We start from the raw sequence: 26,811 nt of genomic DNA, 5'->3' as shown, positions 1-26,811 counted from the left end.
GTCTTTTCTTCACCGTAGTAGTAGTTGTATACTTGTCTTTTCTGCACCGTAGTAGTAGTAGTATACTTGTCTTTTCTTCACCGTAGTAGTAGTAGTATACTTGTCTTTTCTTCACCGTAGTAGTAGTTGTATACTTGTCTTTTCTGCACCGTAGTAGTAGTAGTATACTTGTCTTTTCTGCACCGCAGTAGTAGTAGTATACTTGTCTTTTCTGCACCGTAGTAGTAGTAGTATACTTGTCTTCTCTGCACCGTAGTAGTAGTAGTATACTTGTCTTTTCTGCACTGTAGTAGTAGTAGTATACTTGTCTTTTCTGCACCGTAGTAGTAGTAGTATACTTGTCTTTTCTGCACCGTAGTAGTAGTAGTATACTTGTCTTTTCTGCACCGTAGTAGTAGTAGTATACTTGTCTTTTCTGCACCGTAGTAGTAGTAGTATACTTGTCTTTTCTGCACCGTAGTAGTAGTAGTATACTTGTCTTTTCTGCACTGTAGTAGTAGTAGTATACTTGTCTTTTCTTCACCGTAGTAGTAGTAGTATACTTGTCTTTTCTGCACCGTAGTAGAAATATACTTGAGATTCATGTTGTTGCCATCTCACAACTCGTACATGCATGGACACAGTCAGTATTTGTTCATGGTTCCTGCTTTCTTAATACTCTGTCTGCAGTTTTAAACAGAGTAACATGCAGGTAGTACCACTAGACTGGGTAGATTTTAGTACTGATTACTGTTTTGAGAGTGATAAGTCATCAGTACATACAACAGGCATATGCACCAACATCGTATTTCAGCAGATCTCTCTGTCCAACAGCTAATATAAGAATTATATGTACACTCACATCGTGACATGGCACTCTTGGTGTAGTATGTGAGACCTTGCAACACGAGACAGGGGATGTGTTTGTGCCGTGCACGGTGTTATCCGCCTTATTTCACCCCGCCAATCACACAGTAAGCAAACAGCCCTTAGTCCTCTTAGGAGAGCGCTGTTGAAATCTGAAATAAGAGAATTAGCTGCTTGGAGAGGCGGCCAGACGACAGCTTGCAGGACTTGCAGGTCATGTGAGCCCCCGTCTGAGGCCGCGTGCATATCACTTCAGCAGCTGTGCGAGGCCTTGACAACCGGGCAGTATTTTGTACTGTGGCAACAGCACGGCAATGAAACGGAGAAGGATTTCACAACACAAGAGAAGGAAAATACTCGAACCCATCTGTCTCGGGCTGTCTCGAATCCCTTCCAACGTTCACATTGTTTTGTTTGCTTTGCTCCCAAGTGCTGCTGACATGTCATTTTTAACATCAACAGAGGTGTTTTTGAATGATTTTTTTTCTCTTACATATCACTCTCACAATCAAACTGCCTCCCCTGACTGTCTTGTTGTCTGGCTCTATTTGTCTCTCAGCTGCCCGGTGTTGGCAAACAAACAGATGCTGACCGTGCTGAAGAACGGCCAAGGCCCAGAGGCCATGTTCAGGATACAAATGTTCAAGTTCGTGGGCAGCTCTTACACGGATGTCTTCCTTCACTGCAACGTCCAGATCTGCCACAATGCACCGGGGGTCTGTCAGCCTGTGAGTGAGCTGACGGCACGCTGTGCCCATTCCCCAGATCTGTGGTCAGAGGGCCAGTTCAGACAAGCTGACTGTGTGATGCTTGGGTCCTTAAAATAGACCCAGAACTGTTTTTCACTGCCCCCCATGGTAGTTAAGTTGACTTGAATCCAGCAGCCTCGGGATGATGGTGCTTCTTAAAGCTGTGTTAAGGTGAAGAAGTTCAAGTTTGTTTACCGCCGAGGAGGTTTTCACATGTGAGGACTTTTCTTGGCGAGATGATCAACCTGACACAAAAACACGAGCGTAATGTTTTAACAGAGAAAAACAACAATGAAGACCATCTGACATCAGAAAAACATTATAGACATATTATTATAGATTGTTATTATTATGTATTATAAATATATTATGAATTATATAAATATAATATAATTGATAGTGTGGCGGCCTGTCCAGGCTGTCTCCCTGCCTGCCGCCCAATGACTGCTGGGACAGACTCCAGCATCCCGTGACCCTGAGAGCAGGATAAGCTGTTTGGATAATGGATGGATGGATGGATATGATTACAAATTATTATCTACTACTACTTCTGGCTGCTCCTGTTAGGGGTCGCCACAGCGGATAATCTGTTTCCAATGTAATAATATTTATATTATAATTTTATAATAATTTATAATTTATCCAGCCATCCATTATCCGAAACGCTTATCCTGCTCTCAGGGTCGCGGGGAAGCTGGAGCCTATCCCAGCAGTCATTGGGCGGCAGGCAGGGAGATAAATTATAAATTATTATAAAATTATATTATAAATATTATTATAATGTTATAATAATTTATCATTTCTATAAATTATTATAAATATTATATTGGAAACGGATGATCTGCTGTGGCGACCCTTAATGGGAGCAGCCGAAAGTAGTAGTAGTAGTAGTAGTGACATTATAAAGATATTCAAATGGATCCATGGTGATCTCGTGGTATCTTTCTGTTATCCAAAAGGAGATCCCCCCTCAGGCCGCGTTGATAGCTTGCTTGTACATGACAATGAGACTGTTTGTTCCCTCTGCTTCCACCATTGATATGTTTGTCAATGCAATGATGATTATTACCGTGACAGAACTGCTCTGGTGAAGATGGATTAGGGAGAGTACGCAGAGAGATCCCGCTGTCCCACACAGTGTCTTACGGACCAATCAGACGACTTGTTGCCAGCAACGTCCAACCAGGCCCGAGTATGTTTTACCTTTTCCACGATTTATCCAAATCTCCCCTGGTCTGAGAGTTCATTTTGATCGAGTAAACATTCCATATATCCACACCAGAAAGACGGATTATTTACATACAGGGCAGGCTAACGGTCTCTTCCTCTGTGCAGATGCCAGAGGTGTCCCCCCTATGGAGACCTTCATCCTTGGAGGACTGCTGGTTGTCTTGCTGCTGATCACTGGTGTGTTTGGGAGGTTATGGCTTCACTCCAGACGTTCCTACCCAGCGCAGGAAGCCCAGCTTACTCTGTCCAACATCCACCACATCTCAGAGGTGGCCTCATGAGCCAGCAAACCCACCCAGAGTCCACTAACAGACAAACCAATGCATGTGTGTACACACACACACACACACACACACACACACACACACACACACACACACACACACACACAACTTGAAAGATTAACAAGAGTGTAAATAAAATGTCTGTGTGGAAATATTTGAAAGATCTTATGAGAGGTAAGATGTCTACAAAAATGATGAGGACATCGCATACAATTCGTAACTTTAATTTCTTGTTTTGTAAGAAAGCAATTAAAACTTAATTAAAATCTTTTTAAGTGCTTTCCCCTGTGCTGTGTTCGTAAAATATGTGGTCTTGGTCTGAAATGCCTCACAAGAATTTGAGCGTCTTGGAATGAAAACTGAAGAAGGGAAATGTCCAGAGGGTATTCCCCAGCTTGGTCTATTTCTAGTGATCTCACCGAGACCCATAGATTAGTTCCTGGTTCACCAACCTAGGTTGGACAGGAGCTCTGCCATAGCCTTTGCGCTTTTAACCAATCGCACCTGTCATGTTTCCATAACATTGCAGTTAACCCGGGCCCTAAACCATAATCCTAAACCTTCTTGTGACGTTGCGCTGGGCTGCCAGGAGCCTGCGATCTGATTGGTCGAGAGTAGGGCTGGAGGCGGGGCCCCTAGCCTGTCTAGGTTGGTGAACTAACAACTACAGTTTTGGCCTACACAAACCTTTCCGAGGCACCGCGTTACAGATTTTAAGTTTCATGCAAAAAAATATATATATAATGTAAATTGTACATGTTGAACTTATTATAGCATCTATAAGATGATATATTGATACATGTAAATGGGCAAAAAACGAAGTAAAACACACATTAAGATTATTATTAGACAAACACTAAATGGTGTTAAAAATAGCAAAGCAGACATTACTTTTATTATTATTATTATTATTACCTATCTCCTCTTTCTGCAGTTGTGAGTATATCATTTTGTCTTGCTCGGGCTTTTCCTCTTGTAACGGGATTGAAAGGCGAGATCCTATTGGCCTTTCGCGCATGACGCAACGACGCACGGCTCGGGCGCGCTTGGGCTTTCTCGGCCGCCGTAAACCCAGCGGAGCTCCCAGACGCCGAGTGACCAACAGTGGAGCTCCGGTTTAGTTGTCAGACAAATGGAGCTCGAGTAAAAGAAGGAGACTTGAGCATTTAGCCGCCAGTGAGCTCTTTTAACCGCCGTAGTTATATATTTTTTTTACATGGTTGTCATCGAGAAAGAACGCGCAACTTTAGAGATTTTAGGAAAATACTTTTTGGACTGTCGTGTATTCGGGTAAGCGTTGCCCTCGAAGCCACCAGCCAGCGTTAGCATTAGTGTAGCCTAGCCTGTGGAGCCGCTAACCTTACTTCCATGCTGGCCATGTTGATGATGATGATGATGATGATGATGATGTTGATGTTGTTGTTTGTGTTGTTTGGGGCGATGTTGTCGCTTTTACTTGATCAAGTCTTACACCGCATCCTGTCAGCGTTATCGACCGCGCTGAACAGGCAAACGTTAGCTAAATCCCATTCATCGGGTCGACAACGTTATTTACCACAACCTCCTATGTGCTGTTTTTGTTTTTAGCTGTCTGCTAGCTGCCAGTTATGCTAGCAGTAGCTGCTGGCAATGGCAGCCGTCACTTAAAACAGCAACTTTTTGGGACGTGACAGTGCGGTTTGGTCTTAAAAGCTGACATATCCAAAAGTGAGTACAAACCATCAGTTCCTGAGGACGAGTGGCAAATAACCCCAACGTATTTCCCCCCCTCTTGGGTTCATTAGGCGCACATGTTCCGATTCCTGAAGTCTGGCCCGACTTGATACCAGCCTCCATTAATTGGACGTCTGCCTCCAAAATGATGCTGCGGTTCGCGTGGAGTCCGGTAAGCGGACAGACCGGAAGTCGTGGTTGCGGACGAGAGCGGGGCGGTAAAAATCAGCTGTGACCCGTCAGATTATGTGACCCCCCCCCGCCTTTAAAACGCTCCATTACGGCCACACCCCCAGAGTTGCTAATCCTAATCTCAACCACACCAAACCCACATCGAATGTCAGATGTTCCAACCCCAAAACCCAAATTTCCCTGTATCTAAACTGCCTTTTCCTGTCTGGAAGAGTGTTTTGGGGGGGGGGGGGTCGCGTAATCTGACGGGTCACAGATGTTGCTGTAACGCGGGCGGGCACCGGCAGATGTTTTCGGAATGTGCAGCCAGATGTGAAGTGGCACTGTGTCCCAAAACAGAAAAGATGGCGGACTGGGGCGGCGTAATTTTATAGGTATACGAATTGACAGAAATATATTGTGTATATAATTGAATAATGAAATACAAAACACATCTGAACAATTTATAATCATGTAAACAATACAACATCGCCTTAGTATAGCGCCGCCCTGCCGTTCACGCGCAGTTTGTGTTTTTTTTTCCCCTCTTCCGTTTGCCAACTGCCCTTTACCGTCTCGCGGATTCCATGTGATGCAGCAGGTCTGCAGCAGGTCTGCAGCAAGTCTGCAGCAAGTCGGAGGTGGGGGCGGCGAATTTCCCAAATGCAGGGTGACAGGGAACGGCTCGTTAATATTCATAGAGGAAGCACCGCCTGATTAGCCAGGTACCAGCTCCCATGAGCTGGTACCAGCTCATGGGAACCCCGACTCGCTGTCATCACAGAATCCTGAGATTTGTACACGTCACACATGAATCATCCTGAAGTGCTTCAGGTAAGGTATGTACACGTTAATGATGCATTACTTTTGTGACTTGGTAGTTATACGAATGCACGTTTTTCTTTTGTGTAACATAACAGAAAGAATACATACTTGTATGCTAGTTATTACAAATAGCAAATTTGTTGGTCGTTTTGTTTGCGGTGTTAAAGTTAGGGTTAAGTAAACATCAGCCAACATTTGCTTGTTGTCGTGTCTCAGCTGACAAAATGGTAAACGGTAATATAGGCTAGTGTACAAGAGATTCGTGATAATGTTTTACATTTCCAAGAGATCGTTTTCTGTTTTGATTTCTTCAAGAGCTTTTACCTTCTGGAGGAGCGCAGGGTGGTATTTCTTTTTTGTGTAGCCTATTTCATGCTAGCATTACAATTAAGTGGTGCCATGTTTGTCAGAAACTTGGCCAATTGGAGCAGCTGGAGCATCTTGAGGCTAGGTCTGAACAGATGGCTAAGAGTAACAGTTAAACACAAGTTATACTAATTACTGTTATGGTTATTATGAGCATATATCATCCACTTTTGTATTGAGTTATGATTTGATAAGGCAAATATGTAGGCTTTTTGCCAATTTTCTCTCGGGTACAAGTGGACTATTCAAAGCCACTAAAATAGACAGTTCTAAATAAGTTATTGTAAATGTGAGTTAAGACAATTGGTTAAGTTATGAGCTAATATGGATATACTCAAATTTCACTTAATCTGTTTAAACAGCAACTTTTCCCTGAAGAGTATGAGCAATAGTGTGTGTTCCCACGAGCCACTGGAAAGGGGGAATTTCAGGGGCTCCCTGAAGTTCCAGCTTGATACCAACGAGGAGGTCCAGAGATGGCTGGAGACCTTTCAAAGGTCATCCCAGATGACCTGGAGGGTGGCAAAAGCATATTTCGCTACTGAGGGTTCTGCTTGCCACAAGTAGAGAGTAAGAGCATTCATAAGTGACGGCTCTTTGTTTTCTGATTGTTTAAGTCACACATTTAATGAAGCCTTTCTTTGTTCTAAGGTGGACTTGCGATGCCAGCACAACACACGGCGTCCATCATCTACAAAAAAGGACACATTCTGTCCAGCTATGCTCTACCATGTACTGAAAAACTGCATTTTCGTCAAAGCAAAAAGTCAAGAAGAGAGGTGAAGAAGAGAGTGCGGTCAGGGTGGAGTGGAGAAGAGTGTCAGGAGTGATTTGCGACAGAAGGGTACCAGCAAGAGTTAAAGGGAAGGTCTACAGGATGGTTGTGAGACCAGCTATGTTTTATGGTTTGGAGACAGTGGCATTGATGAAAAGACATGAGGTGGAGCTGGAGGAGGCAGAGTTGAAGATGCTAAGATTTCACTGGGAGTGACGAAGAAGGACAGGCTTAGGAACGATTATATCAGAGGGACCGCTCAAGTTGGACGGTTTGGAGACAAAGCAAGAGAGACAAGATTGAGATGGTTTGGACATGTGTGGAGGAGAGATGCTGGGTATATTGGGAGAAGGATGCTGAATATGGAGCTGCCAGGGAAGAGGAGAAGAGGAAGGCCAAAGAGGAGGTTTATGGATGTGGTGAGGGAAGACATGCAGGTGGCTGGTGTGACAGAGGAAGATGCAGAAGACAGGAAGAAATGGAAACGGATGATCAGTTGTAGTGACCCCTAACGAGGGCAGCTGAAAGTAGTAGTAGTCAAAGCAAAAAGTCCAGGTTAGCTATGAAACAGTAAAAATAATATTATGCTTCAACAGCAATCATTTTGAAATTGCATACTGTTGAATCAAGGTGACATACTCATCTTTAGTTCAGTTTTTTGTAGATCTGGTGATTGCCCTAATCAAGAGCGGTATTTGTTCCATGTGAACATTTAAAGTCAGCATAACCACCGCTTGACTTGTGCTGAGGACTTGCGGCACCGGGATGTGTCAAATGACATGGAAGAGAAACTAAAGAAATTGTACGAAAGAGGCCAATCTCCCTTTACAGCACTGAACACCCTTAAATATGACCTTCAGGAGGAGCAGAGTGATTCTTATGTGTATGTACGTGCTGACAGAATTGTCAAGGTTTGTATTCTCAATGCATACTGGCTTGTAATGTATAGTTTACAATAAACAATGTTTGCAATATCATCTTCACCTTTCTCTTTTTGATATTGTAGGACGAGTCAAGCTATTCAGTCCCCAGTGCATCAACAGATGCCACGTACTTGGTCAACATGTCTTTGGGCACATGCACATGTACAGATGGCAGCACTGGTGCTCCCTGCAAGCACCGGCATGCAGTAATGCAGGCCTTTAACCTGAAAGGAAACAACTTACCAGCGGTCACCTCACCAACTGAAAGGAAATTGTTCTATGAGATTACAACAGGTACAGTACTTAAGTTGCTTGTCCTGAAATGTCACCTTCATTCTCTCTGTCTGTCTGTCTGTCTGTCTGTCTGTATGTCAGTTTCTTCTTCAAGCCTTCTCTCAGCATCCATAACTGACGGAGCAGGGAAATGAATGTGCACAGCCAGATCGTTCGCTTCCTTCATCCTCTCTCTCTACCTCTCCCTCTATCCCCCCATATTTTGAAGTGTTAACTTTTGGTTGGCTTGTAAGTTTGTCATGGTATGATATAAAAACACTGATGGGTGTAATTGGCTTTAAACTTACAAGGGAATTCATACTTTGGTGGTGTGTGTTAAACATTTTGGTATGAGACCACAGTCTCATTAGTGACTGATATCTTACACCAAAAAACTTTGTATTGCTTCATGACTTCTGTGTACCTCTCATCTTGTCTGTCCAAAAAGGAAAGCACAGTGTATCAGAGAACTGGTTTATAGGTTTGGAGTTTGACAGGGAAGAAACTCCATCCATTGCAAATTAATATTGTGCAGTGTTTATGAGTAATATGCAATGATTCATGTAACACACAGATACGATCTCTGATTAACGTTCTGTTGTCCTTACCAAATAGGCACCCAAGACCAGTGTGGCAGTTGATCCACCATCCGGAGAACGCTCACCACCCGGAGAAGGATCATCACCAAGGCTCAGCCAGGGAAATTAATCCTCTTGAGGATAACCTCAAATGCATGACTGAGGGGCTGTTGGAGAAACTGAGATGGGACGAAACCTTCCAGGCTCCCGTAGAAGCTTTTGTCTCCTCTTATGAAACGTTTACCACCGATAGTAAGGCTGATTTCAGCAATGTTCACATTTGGCAAATCAAGCAGTGCAACCACTACAGCCAAGCTGTTAAAGCTGCAGGCTAAGAAATGCCTACAAATGAGCACAGCAATTGGCGTTCAACCAACAGCTGTGGCTTGAAGGAAGGCACCTCTTGGAAGCAGCCAGGCACTCATCACTGGAAGACACCCCTCCCCCAAGACAGCCAGAAAAGATCATAACTACAGCAGAGGCGGCAGTGCACTGCCTAAAAGACCTGCACCACCCTAACTGTCTCAGTGTGTGACTGAGTGTGTGTCCCTGGGTCGCAAACATCTTTCTTTCTTCTTCGTTCGGCTTGTTCCCCGTTTCTCAGGGGTCACCACAGCAGATTTTGTAGTTTCCATCGGTACCCTGTGAGGGTACGGAACCAGTGGCGGCAGTTGTTAACCCTGGCCTTGAGCGATCCAGTAGTGAGCCTCAACCAATCTGATATGGTTTTGTCAATCCAAGTCGCAAACATACATAAAATAAATTAACTGTGCGTAAATTACATATTTGTCCATTTATTTTATTATAAACTTTCGGCAACTTTGGCAGAGGCTTGCTAAAAGTGTTCGCCAGAAGGCCATTTTTGCAAGAGAATGTATTATAATTAGTTGATCCTGTCCTTGAAATGTTCCACTCCTGTGTAAGTACCGAAGCCCTGATGCATAGTCTTTCCTAACCAATATTTAATAAAGTCAGCTGTCAGTTCTACACAACAAAATTAAAACCGAGTTCTAATTCTGTCGTTACAGCTTTTAAAAGCATGGCAATTGTTTAGATTGTATCTCTTGACTATAAGGTGTAGGTAAGTCTCTCCGAGATGAGGTCAAGTGTCCCCTTTCAGTTGCACAAATCAGTTTTGTGGAGAAAATTGCTGAGTTAATTAGTGGACCATCGAGACATACAAAAACAAATGGTGATATCTACCCAGTGTTTGGGGTTGCCTCTTTATGAAAAATCATGTCTTAAGAAGTCAGTTTACCTCTATATGTTTGTCACCTAAGCAATAGCCTAAAGCACGAGTGAGAGTGAGTGTGTCTTTCTTTGAGTCTTACATAGTGGATGATCGACATGTAAAAACAAGCAGCGATATCTGTGTAGTGTTTGGGGTTGCCATGGTGTTACGTTCCCCGTTAAAGGTCCAGGGGATGAGGGGAAGTAACAAAGAAAAGAAAATAATCCCGGGAGGTGGAACCAGGTGTAAAAACAAATAGATTTATTAACAAAAACTAACTCTTAAGTCAATATATACACAAAAAAGGGCAACTGAAGAAGCTGGCTCTTAACTAACCAGGCTTAGATAACCAAAACAAACTCAGATCAGACCAAAACGAAAGAAATAAGAACACTAACATAGGTTTCACCCTCCTTCTCAAGGAGTATTGAGTCTTGACACAAGAGCTCGCTCTCTGGTTGACAACAATGGCCTGCTGGCCTGCTTGCTGGCTGGCTGGCTGGCTAGCTGGCTGGCTGGCTGGCTGGCTGGCTGCCAATAATGGCCCACTAGCACTACAGGGCGTCTCTCTCCAAGGTATATACCTAGCTGATGATGGATTGGAATCACCTGGGCTTAACCAGCAGCTCCACAGGAGGCGGGGCATTACCTGGAGAGAGAAAATTACACAGACACCCAACTCACAGCTCAAGGGCCGTAACACATGGGTTTTAAAGTCTTTATCAATTAACGCAACATGTCAGAGCCGGAACATTGTATCAGCCAATCAGGTAGCGCTTCTCTTATGAGTATTAATGAGTCTTCCCCGTCACCCTGTATTTGGGAATTCGTGTGGGGGTGGGGGCTGCAGTGTCGAGTGCTCCCTTGGATCATTGAGGAACCGGTGTGACCATGAAACCCAAGTAGAGACATGAACCATTATTGAACAGCTTAAAGATTTAGTAAACACCTTCAAAGGCTACAGGCTGGCTGTTCAGGAGTTAAGTTGCAGACTAGGCAGACATCACATGTTGCCATCTCTTCTTATTTTTTCGGGCTTTTTCCCTGTTTTTCAGGGGTCGCCACAGCGGATTTTATAGTTTCCATCAGTATCCTGTGAGGGTACAGCACCAGTAGTGGCTGTTAACATGGGCCTTGACCGAGCCGGTATGGTCTGTCAATCTGCATACTGATTTAGTGAAATTTTACATCGGATGCCCTTCTTGACACAACCAGTAACCCTATAGACTTGTTGCAGTATGGTTTTAAATATTTCCATAGGATAATGTATTAGTATTATGCTATAGAAAGCAGCTGGTATAATGCGGCTATGATGCAATACTAACCATGCAATGTCTTGTACTAACAGCATAGGCCTAAATACACTGAGAATTACCAAGGCATTACTTATCTAAATACAATATTTTCATGCTTTACACTTCTAAACCAAAGAACTGTGAAACAAGTGTTGTATTTGCCTTTGTTTCAGGGTTGAAAACTTCACCCCTTGTTCCAGCAAGTGCCGCTTAGTTTTGGAGCAGCAAGGTGAAAATGGAGAGCCTCCACAGCCACTGCCTGAAGTGCGTCAACAGAAGATGCATGATAAGGCCAGAGACGGGGGTTTCCTGTGACCTCATTGGCTGTCCTCTTGTCTGTGGAGCTGTCTTTCATGCATGCAAAGTAGAAGAACACCGTTTACTGTGTCCATATGAAAGGGTGCCTTGCCTAAACAGCGGTTTTGGATGCCCGTTCAGTGTTGCCAGGATCAAGATGGCAGAGCACCTAGAGACGTGCCCGGCAAGTGTAGTGTGTTGCACCATGGAGTGGAACCGGTGGCCCGTGAGCTATGCCGACCGCAAGTCATATGAAAACTTGAGCAAAGACTTTGATGACGTGGAGCAGCTTGACATGGCCTTGGCCCTGCAGGATCAGAGGATGCTGCTGGAGTCCCTAAAAGTGACGACTACTGTATCAAAGAATGGAGAGAAGCAAATGGAAGAAAGTGAGAAGATGGCGGCAGCATCTGGTGTAGCGGAGACACAGCTGAGCAATGGAACAGTGGACATGGAACAGGAACCTTATAATGATTTGTATGCTGCCTCCGTGGAGACTAGCAGAAGTTTAGTAGCTGCCTTGGACATCCTCACTAACTCCAAGGATGTTGACGTATTTGTGGGAAATGTAAATGGGGAAAATCCCAAGAACAGAGCTCTTCACAGTGGAGAAAATGGCGATTTTGCTGCTGAAGATGTGAAGAATGTAGACATGAAGGAGAGTGACTCTGACTCGGACTGCGAGCTTGGAGCCGTCGGTGGGGTGGACAGTGATGTGGGGATAGATGGGGAGGAAGATGACATTACCTGGGTCGAACAGAGCGACTTTGTTGAGTTGTTTGTTGAACCTGAGAAGGACAACGTCATCTGTGACCAAATTGATGATTCCTCCCTTGTCAGGCCAGAGATGCCTTACCATTCCATGCCTGTTGTTGTACCAGTGCCCCCGGAACCACAACCAGTACCATTGTCACCTCCCATGCCCTTCCTGCTGCCTGATCAGTTAAGAAATAATTTATTACAACACCTACCAATTGAATTGGGGTATCGGTGCCTGGAGCGCAAGTTACAGAATGTGGACTTTCTTCGAGGAATGAGTGTGTTTACCTTCAATGGGCGACGAGCTCTGCTGTCAGATCCTTACTTGTTCCGAGCTAAGATGGAGGACAAGGCAGTTGACACTTCTGACTTGGAGGTAGCGGATGACCCCATGGGTCTCCACGGCATAGACCTCATCACTGCTGCTCTTCTTTTTTGCCTCGGGGATTCACCAGGTGGTCGAGGAATCTCAGACAGCAGATTTGTTGATGGCTACCACATCGACTTTGGTACTCAAACCTTCTCTTTTCCCTCGGCCATTCTGGCAACCAACACCATGGTGGGGGACATCGCCTCAGCATCTGCCTGTGACCATGCCAGCCCACAGCTCTCCAACCCCAGCCCTTTCCACACCCTCAGGTTGGACCTGGTGCTGGAGTGTGTGGCCCGGTATCAAACCAAACAGCGCTCAATGTTCACTTTTGTGTGTGGACAGCTGTTCCGACGGGACGAATTTTCGTCCCACTTCAAAAACGTCCACGGGGACATCCACGCTGGGCTCAACGGCTGGATGGAGCACCGTTGCCCCCTGGCCTACTATGGTTGCACCTACTCCCAGAGGCGGTTCTGCCCATCCGTGCAAGGTTCCAGAATCATCCATGACAGGCACCTTGGCTCATTTGGTGTGCAGCTGGGCCTACCATGTAAAAACGAGGACATCCTCTCGAAGAATACCTGCAGCTTTGACACCAAGTGCGACCATGTGAGCAGTCTTCCATTCGAGGTTCTCCAGCATGTAGCCAGCTTCCTGGATGGCTTCAGTTTGTGCCAGTTGTCCAGAGTATCCCGCACCATGAGGGACGTGTGCGCCAGCCTGCTGCAGATGCGTGGCATGGTGGTTCTGCTGTGGGAGAAGAAAAAGCTTGCTGACGGGTCTACATCATGGCAGATAACAGACAAGGTTATTCACTTTTTTAATGAAACCCCCACATTTGCGCTAAGATTAGGAAATAATAAAATCTTAAAGATCACAATCAGAATTTATCTTATTGCCAATTTGTCATATAGCACTAATTTGAATTGACTTCTTTGTTATTGTAATACTTCGATATCATGCAGAATATAAAATAAAAAGATTTAGTGTCAGAGATGGAGAAAAATTCTTAAATACAACGAGTAAAATAAAGTATACAAGTTTGGTTTTCTCTGCATATTAGGAAAGTTAGTTCCACTGCTGTTCACTATGCTACCTGTCTGCATGGAATCTGATGTGCTCTGTCTGTTGTATTTGTGGATCAGGTGTGGCGGTTCAGCACCGCCTTTGGGACGGTGAACGAGTGGAAGTTTGCCAACATTGCCAGCATGGCCGACCACCTCAAGAAGTGCCAGTTCAACACCATTGCGCGGCGGGAGGAGGCAGTCCCCCTGCCGTGCATGTGTTTCACCAGGGAGCTCACAAAAGAGGGGAGGTGCTTACGCTCTGTCCTCAAACCAGTAGCATGAGCAAATCTTTTTTTGTTTTAGAGATGTCTTGGACTTTTTTAACCCATCATAACTATAAATACAGATAAATTTGATTCTAGCGTTTACAGTCATTACGGATTTGAGTTGTTCTCCAGCCTCAAAGTGTATGTAAAACTTGTGGTTCACTGACGTTTTCCTGTTTTAGACTTGGGGTGTGGGGGGCAGAAAAATCACATCAATGAGGAAGTAAACATGAATAGCAGTGGGACAAACGTTTCAACTAGAAAACGTCACATTGTGGTTGTAGATTTGGACTACGAATGAGAGAACTGAAGTGTCTGGACTCGCTTCTTCCACTCCGACAAAAAGACCCCGAGTTAGCTAAAATGGAGCCTCTGTAAAACGATTTACCAGTACCGGTGAACTGAAGATTTACTTTTACGTACTCTTGACAATGTGTATATACTCATTGTTTTGATGTAGAACTTTTTATTTTTATACCAAGAAGTCAGTACTGTGCTGCGTCGGAGACGAGAGTGGATCCTTAACTTATGCTAAAACACTTGATTTCTAATAAGCAGGGAGTTCTGAATGTCTTTGACAAGATTTCTCAACGTCTCCCTGCTAGAAGTATTACCAGTATCTTATCTAACACCAGGTTTTTGTATCTTACCCACGCCACCTAGTAGAGTGACCATACTTTTGTGATGCTCGAAGCTTGGTTTTCATTGAGATTACATGACTTAAATTCAGCATTTTAGGATACTGACCAAACATCAAATGTGTTTTTAAAAAAAAAAAGAAAAAAGGAAAAACATTTTATTTGAAAGGCCAAATATGACCACTGTAGCTGCTAATTTCTCTTAACCAGCACCAGGTATTGTGTAGCTCCGCAGTTGGGGACGAGTTAGTTTTTCTAACAGGTGGTCGGCCATCTTCTGTTCACTCCTTCTCGTTTCTGGCAAATGTGCTGGCATGTTTGGACAGGGAGGGGAGTTAACTAACACTAGCTACCACCCAAAAGACAGTGTATTTTAGTTGTGACAGGCGAGTTTGTCTCTTCTAAGGTGAAGGGGTGAACAAACAGTGCAGTCTTTATGAGGTGCAGGTAAACCGCAAGATAAACTTTAAAAGAGAAGGAACACCCTGCTGTTAAATAGTTAAGTTTGTTTTTTTGCCAGTGTTGCAACAGCTTTGTCTTCTCTACTGGCTACTTAGACAACATTTTCAGGAAAATTTTCAAAAAAAAAAATTGGTAAAATAATGAAAGTTATTGGATTTTTGGCAGTTATTAGCTGTAACTGTGACCGATTAGGTGACTAGTATGTTTCCCTCCCTGATGTCCGACCTCATCCAACCCTGCTGGTCGGGTGTAATAGAAATTTCATGGGCACACCCCGCGTCACCGACAATGTCCGTTATATATCATGTTTGTATTTTAAATGTTTATCCCTCAGCACTACCTATTTGCTGTGTTCAGATGTTGTTGGCATCTCAGGGTTGTAGCATGAAGCTGCGTCAACGAGTGCTGGATGTGACTAGCAGAGAATGACATGTAGCCTACAGAACTAAAGCGAAGACTTTTGTCAGTTACATGATTACCACAGGAGTGTACCACTCAGTATTATAGCCTAGTAGTGTGTGTTGCAGTGCTGATGTAAAGCTGATTTGTGTTGTCTTGGAGAGATCTGAATCAGTCATTGGAATCCTGATGTTTTTATGTAATTGGATGAACGAGGCTGCAAGATGAAATGGTATTTGAATGTGTTGTAAAAACATGAAGTAATCCTCATTCAACACCAATCAATGAGTTTTGACTGTTTACGTTTTGATTTTTTTTTCGTGAGATGACTCAATGTTCAACAAATTTTGAACATTTTGCATTTTGTTCCCCTATATAAAGAATAGATGAAAAATTTTCATCCTGCTGAATGCAAAGTGGGTTAAAGCTGCATTAAGCAATATTTTTGATATTTACAGTGAATCAAATGACTCCCTGTAATGTGAAAGGATTGTAGCACTGCCGATTGCACTGAGAATCAACACTACAGTCACCAGTTTTCCGTAAAGCAACACCAAGTAACTTTTTGGATTTTACCGTCTTTTTTACATCCGCTGTCGAAAAGACCAGCAAGCCCCCCCCCCTTTCATACTATAACAATATATGTTTAAAAGCTGCTATGCAAAAGAGCCACAGAAGAAGAGGAGCTTTTTGTGCCATATAGCAATCTATTTCCCGGGAGATTTGTGTCCAGCGGAAGACAAAATGCAAAGGGCAGATGACAGTTCTAGGGCACTGATCTGAACGGCGATTGTGCCATCTTCCCATAGTATCACACTACTACTACTACTACTACTACTACTACTACTACTTTTAGCTGCTCCTGTTAAGGGTCACCACAGTGGATCATCCATTTCCATCTCTTCCTGTCCTCTGCATCTCCCTCTGTCACACCAGCCACCTGCATGTCCTCCCTCACCACATCCATAAAACCTCCTCTTTGGCCTCCCTCTTTTCCTCTACCCTGGCAGCTCCATATCCAGCATCCTCCCCCCAATATACCCAGCATCTCTCTTCCACACATGTCCAGACCATCTCAATCTTGCATCACACTATGCCAACAAAATGAATTCACTGATATGTAAAAAAAAAAAAAAAGCTGGTGCTGCTTTTACTTTCAGCTTATTGCTTGGGTTTACTGGTCACGGATCTCCCTGTAGGCCCTGTGATGGCCTGGCGGCCTGTCCAGGGTGTCTCCCCGCCTGCTGCCCAATGACTGCTGGGATAAGCTCCAGCATCCCCGCGATCCTGAGAGCAGGATAAGCGGTTTGGATAATGGATGGATGGATGGATGTCCCTGTCTTACCAGCCCTCCAACCCCCATAAAACCACGGGCAAGCAACTAACAACTCAGAAGTTCAGAACGCAACTGCTGCCTTCAGTCACCCACCTCCACCAGTGCACATACTGTGCAGGTAGCTGCTGTAAACTGCTGTCTGAATGTAAACACATTAGGTACAGCGAAACCATAAAGACAGCGGTGATGGTTAACTCTGTTGAGTCTAATACATCCTGACTGGACATATTAGCCTATCACACCTGCTTCCTCTCCACTCCTACACAAAAGAAGAGTGATCATGAGCTGTTTGTCCCAGTTAGGCCACCGTAGATATGAGGAGGGGAAGGGGGTGCGGAATCTCTTGGCTTAACCACCGTTTGCCCGCTAGTGGTCAGAAATCACTTAATGCAGCTTTAAAATTGGCAGTGAAAAATCACCAATAACGTGAGGCAAATCTTTCTGGTTTTATTTGAAAAAAGTTTTTTTGTTTTTTTTTTGCTTCATACCTTAAGTAAACTTGAAAGTGTTTACTATAAATCCTATAAGGTGTTTTTATCCTGCTCAGAATTGGTCCTAGTTTGTGTTACTCCCTCACTTTTTTACTGGTACTCCTGTTTGGAATGACTACCTGGTTTGTTAAAGTGTATTTGAATCCATTTTTGTTTGGTGTTTTGTTTTTTTTGTTTTGTTGCACATGATGGTATGAATTGTAAGTTGGAATGCTGACGGGTTTTCCTGCTCAACTGACGGATCTGGTTCTCCCTCGTGTTTTGCATGTGAGTGAGATGGCTTTGAAAAGGAATAATTGTTCATTCATACTCTTTTATATTGTTTTCTCAGCATTAATATTGTCACCCCCCCTCCCCATTCCCCCCCAATTGTATCCGGCCAATTACCCCGCTCTTCCGAGCCGTCCCGGTCTCTGCTCCACCCCCCTCTGCCGATCCGGGGAGGGCTGCAGACTACCACACGCCTCCTCCCATACATGTGGAGTCGCCAGCCGCTTCTTTTCACCTGACAGTGAGGAGTTTCACCAGGGGGGGGACGTAGCGCGTGGGAGGATCACGTTATTCCCCTCAGTCACCCCCCCCCCAACAGGCGCCCCGACCAACCAGAGGAGGCGCTAGTGCAGCGACCAGGACGCACACCCACACCCGGCTTCCCACCCGCAGACACGGGGATTCGATCCTGCGAATTGTCAGTTGTTGTTTTTTTAAAATTCATGACCTATATTTGTCCCCGTTCAGGCTGATCATGTGGGCGGCTGAGCAGACCCCATGAAAGGCGTAATGCGGCTCTGCCGGGGAGCATCGCTACATTTACAATGATGAGACAAGCAACAGCGTATTTCGGAGACAAGTGCCTGGTTTGTGTCTTGGATTTATTAACAGTTTACGGGTCCCAAAATGTACCCTCATCTTCATTGTCATTAAAAATTTTGTTTTCACCCGCTGTTAAGTGTTTTTACTATATATGAAGTCAACGCCACTAATTTTTTATTCTGCTCAAAAAAAATATTGTGACGTGGTTAAGTAACGGACTCCTTAAGACACCCTTTCGGAGTTAACAAGTAAGCTTTTAATGACCGCAAGTCAGAACAGACACAAGTTTGTATGGGTCTTCGCCCCTCCCCTTTTCCGGCCACCGAAGCGACCCCATCTACCTGCCTACTCTTTACCCTCATGGTGGGTAGCAGCATGTTATCCAATCTAGCTTCTCTCATAACGTCCCCATTACCTTCCACCACATCACCGCTATCTGTAACAGATGTGTCCGTTTTTAACATGTTCCATATCCCACAACATAACCAAAACATCGACCGCTCAGTTGCATTGTGGGTAATATGTGAATGAACCTCGGGGCAGAAACACTAGTAGGATTCGCCACAATATTTTAAAAAATCGATTTTTAAAGCTACAATCCTGAAGATTTCGGTGCACACAAAATGGCCTTTTTTATACTTTCTGTCTCTGGGGTATTTAAGATAACGGTGTAGAGGAGCTCAAGCAGGAGTCGTGACAACTTTCTCTTTCGGCTACACAACGTGCACCATTTATTCCTTCCACCATTACAACAACAACAAAAAACCCGCGCAGCGGAAGTGTGTCACTGTAAACGCCAGTGGTGTGTGATGTGGACGGCTGGTGTCTGGTAGGACTTTACCAGGAAAAAATAACAGGGTGCGTTGTGTTTTCCATCTTCATCATAGTGCCAAATGAAGAAGAAGAACGCAGGTAGTGTTGAGTCTGAAGAAGAAGTGAGGTTGTTGTGTTTAATAAGCAGATATGACAGAACAAGCTGGTAGAAGACCTTTACCAACTGATAGTACAACGGCAATAACTCAAACCAGGTTCAACCAGGTTTTTCTGTTTGGCGGTGGAGAAGGTGCTGATATATGTAACCCGGTTATTATTGTAGCGAATTCGGGGGGACAACGCAACTGTAGTGATATAACGCCATGTATATCCACTGGAACTACACTAGGTGTTATGTACTACCCGGACTGTTATTATGGTTACACCACTACCATGTGTGGTTATTACGTCTGCCTACTGAGCCACGATTAAACCTGAGTTCTATAACCCGGTGTGGTCATTGATCCTCGACCAATACTACCCCAAGTATTACTTCATGGTGGCAGCGGTAAAGTACTCTCTATGAAGAATGAAGATATGATAAAATTGTCCGTGGATAATTTCTGTCATCATTCAAGCAAGAGTGCGCCGGAGCTGAGCTAGCCGCAAAGCTAATTAGCTAGCTAGCAACAGGAGACGTCATGGCATCGCATCTACCGACGATGAATTGGTCAGACCCGGACCTGGGTGAGGCAATTTCACTGTATAAACAGAAAATGACTCTGTATTTAGAAGATGAAGAAATAAATGGCGCAGCTAAACAAGCTAGGAAAATATGTCGTGGAATCGGAGATAAAGGATTAAAAAGACTGAACGCCAGTGGTCTCACCGATGATGAAAAGAGAAGGCAACCTCTGTGTAATGACTGTACAATGCTGATCAATGATTGTACCACATTGGAATTGTGTGATATGTTGGTTTATATAACCGAATGTTCTAGAGTATTTTGATACTTTAGAAATTGAAAACTAAACAGGGGGGATGTAGTGATATAATGCTATGTATACCCACTGGAACTACACTAGGTGTTATGTACTACCCGGACTGTTATTATGGTTACACCACTACCATGTATGGTTATTACGTCTGCCTACTGAGCCACTATTAAACCTGAGTCCTATAACCCGGTGTGATCATTGATCCTCGACCAATACTACCCCAAGTACTACTTCAGCAACCACAGGAGCTGCCGCGGCCGGGAAGCGAACTCGTATCGCCCGCACCGCAGGAGACATCGCTAACCTCTCGACTGAAGGGTCAGACCCGCTAGCCAGCGGCCAGCGTGTCTACTTATCCATGCACGTTACAGTATTTTGGTTTCATATATCCAAAGGAGTTGAATCAACTGCAACTGGACTTGGTATATATCCCTGAAGACGTATATGAAACCAAGTCTGTGAATGTTCTCATTCATTCAGGTCATGGTTATCCAAAGGAGTTGAATCAAGTGCCACTCGACTTCCGGGAAGACGTTTCGCCTCTCATCCAAGAGGCTTCCTCAGTTCGTGCCTTTCTGACTAGACCAAGCTAATGTGACTGGCTGCTGCTGAGACTCGGATCCTCTCGGAGTCCTTATGGGAGCTGTTGATATGCGTGGCTCCACTGTGCTCCGATGTCCAGCCGCGCCCGTCGCCATCGGAGCTATTGATTTGCAAATCATCGGAGCTTTTGCAAATCAATAGCTCCGATAACGACGGGCGCGGCCAAACATCGGTACACAAAAGAGCCACTCATGTCCATGGCTCTGTTAGCGACGGGCGTTGGTAAACATCGGAACACAAAGAGCCATGGACATCTCTAGCTCTGACAACGGCTCCTAGAGGATAAATACTGAGTCTCATCAGCAGCCAGTCAGACTCGCTTGGTCTAGTCAGAAAGGCTCGAACTGAGGAAGCCTCTTGGATGAGAGTCGAAACGTCTTCCCGGAAGTCGAGTGGCACTTGATTCAACTCCTTTGGATAACCATGACCTGAATGAATGAGAACATTCACAGACTTGGTTTCATATAGTTTATTATGTTGGTACGGTTGTACTATATTGAAATATGTATTATTATATCCGTAACCGGTTATTTTCTTGCCCGGTGCGGGATTCGATACGGGGTGTACTGCGCCACAAGGTGACATCACTAACCGCTCGGCTAAAGGGTCAGACCCGTTAGCTAGGGGCTAACGTGTCTTATTAGTAGTTTACATATCTGTTGTACGTAAGGCCAATCAGGAGTAAAGGGGGAGGGGTCACGGTGAAGGGAGGGGCAAGCGGTTGTGAAGGAGGGAGAAGAAGAAGAAGAAGAGGGGTGAGACGGGAGGCTCGAGGCTTGTGAAGAGGAGATAGCCGGAAAACGTCAGTTTTATAGTTTACACGTTTAATCGCACAATATTCCAAGGTGTCAGCTATAAACGTGATACTGGTGGATGTAAAGGGAACGTCGGTTAGCTGTTGCTGCGTCATTCTCCAGTTCACCGTGACTGTCGTTAGCCAGCTAGTTAGCTAAGCTAGCTGGTGTAGTAGCCATGTTGGCTAGTTCGGCGAACGCGGCTACTAAAAGAAGACTCGCACGGGACCAGACACGCCCATAGCGGCTTGAGCCACCAGGGTTTGCTCACACGTCCTCTGGCTACGTGGGATTCTCACGTGGGAACAAGCCACCCGCGCCCGGACTATTCGCGCGCGCACCGCCATTTCCTGTCACCGTAGGAACATTCCGGAAGTGCCTTTCTCCTGACCTGCGCGAGTACGTCTGTCCGCTTAGCTCGCTAGAGTGACGATAACGTCGGTTGGACACGTGAAATCAGGCCTGCAGCGAGGGTGGGTTTTTGAGGACCTTGTGGAGTTAGAAAACAACGAGACAGGAGACGTGAGAGTAGACGTAGTCGAGGTAGTTTACTAGCTCCAACTTTGCATGTCATACGTTCGACAACGACACTGAACTGTGTACCGGAAGCGAAAGTGCATTATCTGACCCCTCGCCTCTTCCCTTAAAGGTACACCGTCCTCTTAGGTGAATGTCTCTAGTTATATACATGTGGGTCACCACAACCTCCTCATTAGTTTGATAGATGCCGGCTTTAGCTTAATCTTTCATGTGTTTGATGTGGAATATTGAAAAAGGTGCCTACTTTAATTTTGTATTCGACCTGTTTTGAGCCTGATATAGTGAAAGTGCACTATTTATTTATTTATTTTACAATAACTAAGTATTTCGAGTTGCAACTTTGTCTTGTTTGATTATATCATCCATCTAAAGTTTATTCATTTCATGGGAATCGGTGTAATTAGGGAACCCACGCTAAGATGAATGTAAATTGGCTTATAGTGAGAGAAACCTAGGGCCCTGCCCTCTATAGTCACGGGGTAAAAGGGGGCTGCTACATACAGCGCACAACCCCCCCCAAACCCCCCAACCCCCCCCAAAACAACCTGACGTTACCACCAAGACGTTAACCTACTTCCGTTTCTCTGTGGTGAAATATACGCCACTGGATAAACTGGACGGCAATTTAAAAAAAAAAAACGTTAGCTCCACTGAGGAGTTTCTGCTAGCCTCTTACCTCGTTATCTTCTGTCTGACGTCATTATTTGATACCGTACATGTCAGGTGACGCCGCGTGTCGTCTGTCTCGTGCGCGGCTCCCGTCCGCCTGCTCGCTTCACCGCGGAGGGTTCGTTCGTTTTAGCGCCAGTGTAGCGAGGGGTGGGTGGTGGCTTGCTGGCAGCGCCTTGGTAACACTGACAGCCGTCCCCGTGTCTTGCTCCGGGATACAATGGTCGAACGGAAAACAAAACGAGCGCTCCTAGAAGCTACGGCAGAAACTGCGGCAGTCTGAGCCACTCGGGACTGAAAGTAAATTTGGAGAGGAAAAACCGGTCTATAATATCGCGTCTCCTCTTTTCGCCAGCAGAAATAAACTTGATTTGCCATTGTATTCTTACAATGAGTGTGTTCTCTGCGTGTGTATGAGCAGTGGGCACTGCGCGCGTTAGTCGACATAACGCCGGAAATACAAACTCCAGATCGTCGTATCGAATCCCCGTTCGGGCATAAATCGTTACGGTCGTAATCTGAGTACCGTGCGTTCGTGTTGTCAAAGTTAATAACGTTTCTAACGGTAATAAACAATGATGCGTGGTAATCAGCAACAGTCATATAGTAGTAAATACTTCAGTAATGCTTTATTAATCCCACAAGTCCTGCGGTTTTATAAAGATGTATGGCAGCAACTAAAGTAACCGAAACGAAAACCTGTGTGAAATCCAGAGCCAAACCAAGGACCTTATGTGACGACGACGACAAAGAATATGACAAATACGAGGTTTATTGGGAGTTGTCAACATAGTGCGAGAGTTCAAATAATCCTGTTTTGTGTAGATATTAAAAGCTGTACATTTTTGAGTGAAGTGGTTGTCATACCTTAACTAAATACTAGTAAGAGGAAGAAGACATAGAAGAAAGCAAAACGCAAACATTAGAACCCGTTTTGCGTTTTGAAATATAACAATAATAATAATAACAACGTGTAGCATGAATCATTTAATGTACATGTATAAATAAAAGTGCAATAAAATCTAATGAAATATAGTGCGGCATGAATAACAAAAAGAACAAAACAAAAATACAGGTACAAACCTTAAACACAACTGGCCCCCCACGACCACCACCACACACACACACACACACACAGAAAAAGATCCGAGCCAGCCAGGAGTCGAACCTAGAATCTTCTGATCCGTAGTCAGACGCGTTATCCATTGCGCCACTGGCCCAGTGTGGGATGGTCCCTTCTGGCTTTCGTCTTATGTAAGCATGAATGCTGGCCTAGCATCGCTATCATGTGACTTTATTTTCTCCACACACTGCCGAAGTGCATTCAGCCTTTTGTCCACAAAAGAAAAAGCACAACGGCCAAGTCAGATCTGTGTGGTCTTCTGTGCTCTCATCAATATCAATAACGTGTTTGTTTTTTCGTGGACAAATGGCGTCACGGCGTTATAAGGCTTCGTAGTGATTTTACGTGTTTCGTAGCACGAAAAGGCATCCTGCCTGCAAAAAAGGCTCTGTTAAACTCGACGGCCACAGTCTTTAAGCCTTCTTGTTGAGGGACACTACAGTAGCATAGCATCTCTCCCTTATTATCTAACAAATCCAAAACATGATTGCCTCATCTTGTGTACAAATTTGAAAGACAATCATGCTTATTTTTGTTAATATGAATTATTCCAAAGAAGACAAATTATGAAGGTAGCACATTTTCCCAAGCCAGAAGGGCCTGTTGATGAAATCTGGACAATTGGACGTTTAGTTCTAGAGCAATAACAGAACAGTATAGATTAAATTCCAGATTGATCTGTTTTACAGTGTGTAATGGCTATAGACTGATTAAAATATGGATTGTATGAAGGATGGCTTCATGTTACATTTCCTGGGGGAATCTTGACAGGTGAGAACCAAAACGCACGACTCAGACAGGGATATTCAATAACACTCAGTTTAATGGACGAAAACCCACCTTTTACTTGCCACAAGATACAGGACACAGGGCAAATAGATGAGAACAAAAGACAAAGGCGAGGCCAGGTGAAACAATACTAAGAACAAAGACACTGGAGACTCAGAAGAAACCCATGCTGGGTAGTTTGACACGGGTTACACAGGTAAATACAGACAAGACCAACTGACGCCGAGAGACGGGAACACACAGACTAAATACACAGGCCTGTAAATGAGGGGAGGGGAAGCAGGTGTGGGAATACATATATAAAACTGGATTATTTTGCTCCTTATTTGTTGAGCACTATCCCTACCATTGAGTGTTTCTTTTAACCACGTTTTATATATAGATAGATAGTTAGATGGATAGATAGAGCTCCCTTATCCAAACCGCTTATCCTGCTCTCAGGGTTGCGGGAATGCTGGAGCCCATCTCAGCAGCCACTGGGCGGCAGGCGAGGAGACGCCCCGGACAGGCTGCTATTAATATATAATATATTAATATATTAAATTTGTGTGTGTGTGTGTGTGTGTGCACAAAAATAAATAAATGTCCTAGGAAAGTCCCATTAAAGTCCCCTTTATGATCTTACGAAAGACCAAAATAGGCACAAAAACAAATAAATGTCCTAGGAAAGTCCCATTAAAGTCCCCTTTATAATGTTACGAAAGACCAAAATAGGATGTTCTCAATACGCTTTTGTAGGACCAAATGAGAACGTTACCCCGGGGACCAAATAGAAACGTTCCCCGGACGTTACATTTACGTCACACACAGAACGTCGCACCATGACCAAACAAGAACTTGTTGCGGACGTCAGTAACGTCCCGCTACCGTCCTGGTGGGGACCAGTGGGGGATGTTATAAATGTCCTGTAAATGTCCTGCAGACATCCCCACCCAGCTGGGAAGTCCGTCTATGGCCTCAGCTCCGCCTGTAAACCTCTCAAGTCATTTTACCATGCTACCAGCTGATGCCATGGTTTACCCTGTTGATGCCACCATGGCCAATGCTGTTCCCGGGGCTCCAGCTGGGACTATTGCTGCAACAAATGCCCCACCTGCTGCGGTAGCCGACTCACCTCCCACTGCTGCTGCTGCCACCACGGGTCCTTCTGTTGCTGTTTTTGTTGTAAAGTGTGTTGGGACACCTCGGTGTGATAATGCACTTTAAATGAACTCTGACTTGACTTGCATGGGCCCCCCTGCACTATGTTCCCTGGTGTTCGGGCAGGTTGGTAACTCCCAGTCCCAGTGCCACTTCCTCAGGCCAACAACATTCATCCCCTCCCAAGGAAGGCTGTCCCTGGCAGTGCTGTCAAGTCACCCACTCCTCTCCTCCCCCACACTACCTTGATCATTGGGGACTCCATAGTCCAAAACATCAATTTCATAAATGTGATGAAGTGCTGCGTTCCTGGAGCCACTACTTCTGATGTCCTGGATAAACTCCCAGGACTCCTTGGTTCACTTCCAACAGTTGTGAGCGTAATAGTCCATGTCGGCTCCAATGACACTGCCCGTCAGCAGTCCGAGCTGACAAAAGGGGGTTTTATCCATCTTTTTAATCTCCTCGACAGTTGTGGAAAACCCGCTTTTATTTCTGGCTCAATTCCCACACTGGGTCATGGTTTAGCAGAATTCTCAACCTTCATACCTGGCTCCAGGCCATGAGTAAAGTGCACAAGATTGTTTTTATTCGCAATTTTGACTTGTTCTGGGAGCACTCCTGTCTGTATAGAAGAGACCGTCTTCACCTGAATATGTAGTTGCACGCTTGCTGCTAATTTGCAGCACGCTGTTGTGTCGTCCGCGAGTGACTGACTATTTACATCGCACACAGGCCTCCCTGAACCCTTTTCCCCCCCTTTGCACACAACAATGACTATCATATCTTTTGCTCACACCGGCTCCTCCCTGTGGTATGATCACACTGCTGTTCAACCTCTTTCCTTTCCTGATCGTATTACCAACAGACATCATTACCCTCACTGTCACAACAACAAGCGACATGTGAATCAGTCCAATCTCTGTCCTTTGTCTTCCTCAGTCCTCACAACCTATGACAAAACAATGTCATATGAAACTGGTTTTGTTCAACACTTGTTCGCTCAATAACGAAAGCCTCATTCTGAATGAATTTATAATTAACAGTAACCTTGATTCCCCTTGCCTCACTGAAACCTTGCATAAACCCCTGGACTATTTCTCACTAAACCAGACCACACCCACAGGATGCAATATACATTGATAAACCTCATCTTGAGGGGCGAGGAGGTGGTGTTGCTGCTGTGTACAGGAAGGACGACAACCATTTCCATTCCTGCCGCTCATCCTTTCGAACATCTTG

The 26,811-nt window shown here is 44.7% G+C and overlaps 1 protein-coding gene and 1 non-coding gene across 5 annotated transcripts; one reads left to right on the top strand and one right to left on the bottom strand.

Moving 5' to 3' along the window:
- The first annotated feature begins 4,218 nt into the window (after positions 1 to 4,218).
- Positions 4,219 to 18,283, top strand: LOC130126473 (F-box only protein 30-like). 4 transcript variants are annotated; one of them, XM_056296008.1, is made up of 8 exons: positions 4,219 to 4,399; positions 5,595 to 5,832; positions 6,547 to 6,754; positions 6,836 to 7,870; positions 7,966 to 8,176; positions 8,771 to 11,110; positions 11,433 to 13,495; positions 13,834 to 18,283. In XM_056296008.1, the coding sequence occupies exons 7-8, from the start codon at positions 11,495 to 11,497 to the stop codon at positions 14,035 to 14,037; spliced, it is 2,205 nt and encodes a 734-aa protein (XP_056151983.1). In that variant the 5' UTR covers positions 4,219 to 4,399; positions 5,595 to 5,832; positions 6,547 to 6,754; positions 6,836 to 7,870; positions 7,966 to 8,176; positions 8,771 to 11,110; positions 11,433 to 11,494; the 3' UTR covers positions 14,038 to 18,283. The 4 variants fall into 4 exon arrangements, with proteins under 4 accessions (XP_056151983.1, XP_056151982.1, XP_056151981.1 ...); XM_056296007.1 differs by having other exon boundaries at positions 5,592 to 5,827; XM_056296006.1 differs by having other exon boundaries at positions 5,592 to 5,832.
- A 5,381-nt stretch (positions 18,284 to 23,664) lies between these two features.
- Positions 23,665 to 23,737, bottom strand: trnar-acg (transfer RNA arginine (anticodon ACG)). The gene has a single exon. It is a non-coding gene; the product is annotated as a tRNA-Arg (tRNA).
- Between the last annotated feature and the right edge of the window lie 3,074 nt (positions 23,738 to 26,811).

Source organism: Lampris incognitus, chromosome 16 (genome assembly GCF_029633865.1).
Source record: "Lampris incognitus isolate fLamInc1 chromosome 16, fLamInc1.hap2, whole genome shotgun sequence".
Classification (NCBI taxonomy): domain Eukaryota; kingdom Metazoa; phylum Chordata; class Actinopteri; order Lampriformes; family Lampridae; genus Lampris; species Lampris incognitus.
The sequence above is the reverse complement of the archived record's forward strand: the minus strand, read 5'-3'. Positions and strand labels throughout refer to the sequence as shown.

Coding starts and splice junctions, on each gene's coding strand:
- LOC130126473 (XM_056296009.1), top strand. CDS start 11,495: ATGGAGAGCCTCCACAGCCACTGCCTGAAGTGCGTCAACAGAAGATGC. Junction 13,496..13,833: donor CATGGCAGATAACAGACAAG/GTTATTCACTTT, acceptor TTTGTGGATCAG/GTGTGGCGGTTCAGCACCGC.